General features: G+C 38.8%; 1 protein-coding gene across 1 annotated transcript in view; it reads left to right on the top strand.

Moving 5' to 3' along the window:
* Positions 1-2,500, top strand: part of LOC138041621 (acid-sensing ion channel 1C-like) — a 10,763-nt gene that overhangs the window by 325 nt on the left and 7,938 nt on the right. Inside the window, exon 1 of the mRNA XM_068887370.1 lies at positions 1-844. This exon is cut by the window's left edge and continues 325 nt beyond it. Within this exon, the coding sequence (XP_068743471.1) occupies positions 1-844 (844 nt within the window). The remainder of the gene's footprint in view (positions 845-2,500) is intronic.

The following is a 2,500-nucleotide window of genomic DNA, read 5'->3' as shown; positions in this document are numbered from 1 at the left end:
GGAGGAACTTCAACCCCTGCCAAATGGCTTCTCCCACGAACACGATGTGGCAAATGACCAGGAAAACGAACCCTGTTTATTTGAGAGTGAACCCGTTCAAACTGTTACGAAAACCCAGCGACGACAGAGGATTAATAGTGTTTGGCAATACTATTTGGAACACAACACTTTACACGGTCTGCATTTTGTATTTGACACCAAATCAATTTGGCGAAAATGTATTTGGGTCGCTATTCTCTTAATCGCCGGTGGGTTATTTTTCAGTGAGGTCCAGGAAAGCATTAAACTTTATTTCCAATATCCTTTTACCACGCAGGCCACCGTTTATTACCCCAACAAAATCGGGCTTCCTGCAATTTCGATATGTGATCTACGCGACGCCAGAAAAACTATATTAAGCAATTCGAAATTGAGGCTGACTCGTGATTCTACCGCTGAGGATATTTCGAAGGGAATGAATTCAGATTTGACTCTGAATGATGTACTTCAGGAGTCTTCGACTGTCTTGAATGAGACTTTAATTTCTTGTGCAATGAGACGAGGAGTTACGGAATCTTATCCTTGCTATGGTGAAAATTTCACTTTGTTTCTAACGTCCGATGGGCATACTTGTTTTACATTCAACACCGGTGTCAAGGATGGTGCAGTTTTGGAGGCAGACAACGTTGGCTCATTGCATGGTGTGCACATGGTGTTGAATACACAACCTTTAGAAGAAGGTAATGTGTATGGAGGAAGTGGGATTAAAGTTATACTGCACCATCAAGACGAACTGCCTTTAAGACGAGTGGGCTTTCATGTATCTCCCGGATATGTAACTTACATTGATATGAAAAAACAGCAGGTAATGTTCTTTCCTATATTTTTCGATTCAGCTGCTTTGATTTCGCCGTCATGTTCAAACAGTTTGTTTAGTTTCTCGACTGAGATTTTCGCCTTTGAATTTAGCCAAAATGCATGAATTTTCAACCGCGCATTAAGAGTCCTAATGTGTATTGTTTCGGTTTCCTAATTGTAACCTGTCAATCTGAGGTTTTGAGCATTTCCAAATGCTTTTTTTGTCTAGAATATGTCGTTGTTGATTTGTAGTCAGTATCATCATATCTGTGTATCGTGCTGCAACTTCTCTTATTCTATGCTATAAAATAAGTGCTTGTGTTTTGTAACAATCTCTATGTATACATTTATCACTCCGCTAAATTGTGGCAAAGTTTGTTCTTGTAGCTATCAGATGTTTCGAGATCTTTCGATTCACTGGAGTCATTATCACGAGTGTATGATAAATAAACCATTTTCGTCGTTACACGGGAGCGTTAAAAGTCGGTTCGTTCAGTGAATCGCTTTACGGCCCATTGTTTCTAGTTTTTGCAGTTATTTAAATACTCCGCAAAAAATATTTCCTCAGTTGAGCTTTCTTTCAAAGAGAAATTATGCTAATAAAACGTATCACCCAACGTGATTCATCCCTTGTTGAGGCAAAAGATGTTCTGAGCACTGCCTCCTTAGTTTCATTACCATTCTACCATTGTGATGTTCCCATGGAACTTCTTTTCTTGTCTGAAACATTTATTCTTACTTTTTGTGAGTTGTCCTTCTTAACCTTGACGGCTATTGAAAATGTTTTGTTGAATTCTTCGTCTAATTATGCAGAAAATAGAAACTTCATAGATGCATTTCGTAGACAAGAAAAGAGTTTCGTGGCGAAGGGTTACAGAGCCTGCTGAGTGTTTTCATCTCCAAGACGAGAACAATTATTTTCGCTCTAGTAGCACAACGGTTGGTCTGTAGCAAACAAATTAAATAATCAAATTCGAATAAATGTTAAATTTATCACTTGAAGTTAGGATTTCGTATATGTTCTCGGCATCTGGGAACTTTCGTTGACGCATGCAAAAATGTGATTTCATCCTTATTGCCCTACACAATTATCAGGTTAATATTTTTATTTACCATGGAGCTTTCCCCCCTTAGTTTCCAACAAAAGCTTTATTGAAATGAAGCATTCGTGGAACATGGTTTGACCGCACACATTAATGTTTTACAAAAATGGAAAATGCGATGTCATAATTTCTTGGCTTGTACATACGAAACATGGCCTTTAATCGACAGGTGCAACGGCTCAAATATCTGCAGCGATGTTCGTTAAATCAATTATCTGACTTTCAAGCCACTAATTCTTGAATTCATACTCTTCGAGGCAAAATTCGATGTGACACTATAGTCATTGTTTTCGCAAAGTTAGAAACATCTGAGTTAGTTTTGAGTGCAAGGGGGTAATTTCTTGAAAAACTTCTTCAGTTCCTCCTGAAACCTAAGGGAGAAAGAGTGAAGTTTGCAGCCAATTTTGTTGCTTGTTGCGGCGACAATAACCTCCGTAACCAAAAGGAGTTTTTCAGGTACTGAAGAAACTCTCTTCGCTACGCAGCAAGGGCTCGCTTTATTTTGCTGCGCAAAACCTGAAATATCTGTTATTCCCCGCTGCTGGCATCCAAGTTACTAT

This window comes from Montipora capricornis, chromosome 3, assembly GCF_036669925.1.
Source record: "Montipora capricornis isolate CH-2021 chromosome 3, ASM3666992v2, whole genome shotgun sequence".
NCBI classification, from domain to species: Eukaryota; Metazoa; Cnidaria; class Anthozoa; order Scleractinia; family Acroporidae; genus Montipora; species Montipora capricornis.
Note: the sequence above shows the minus strand (reverse complement) of the source record. Positions and strands in the feature narration are given on the sequence as shown.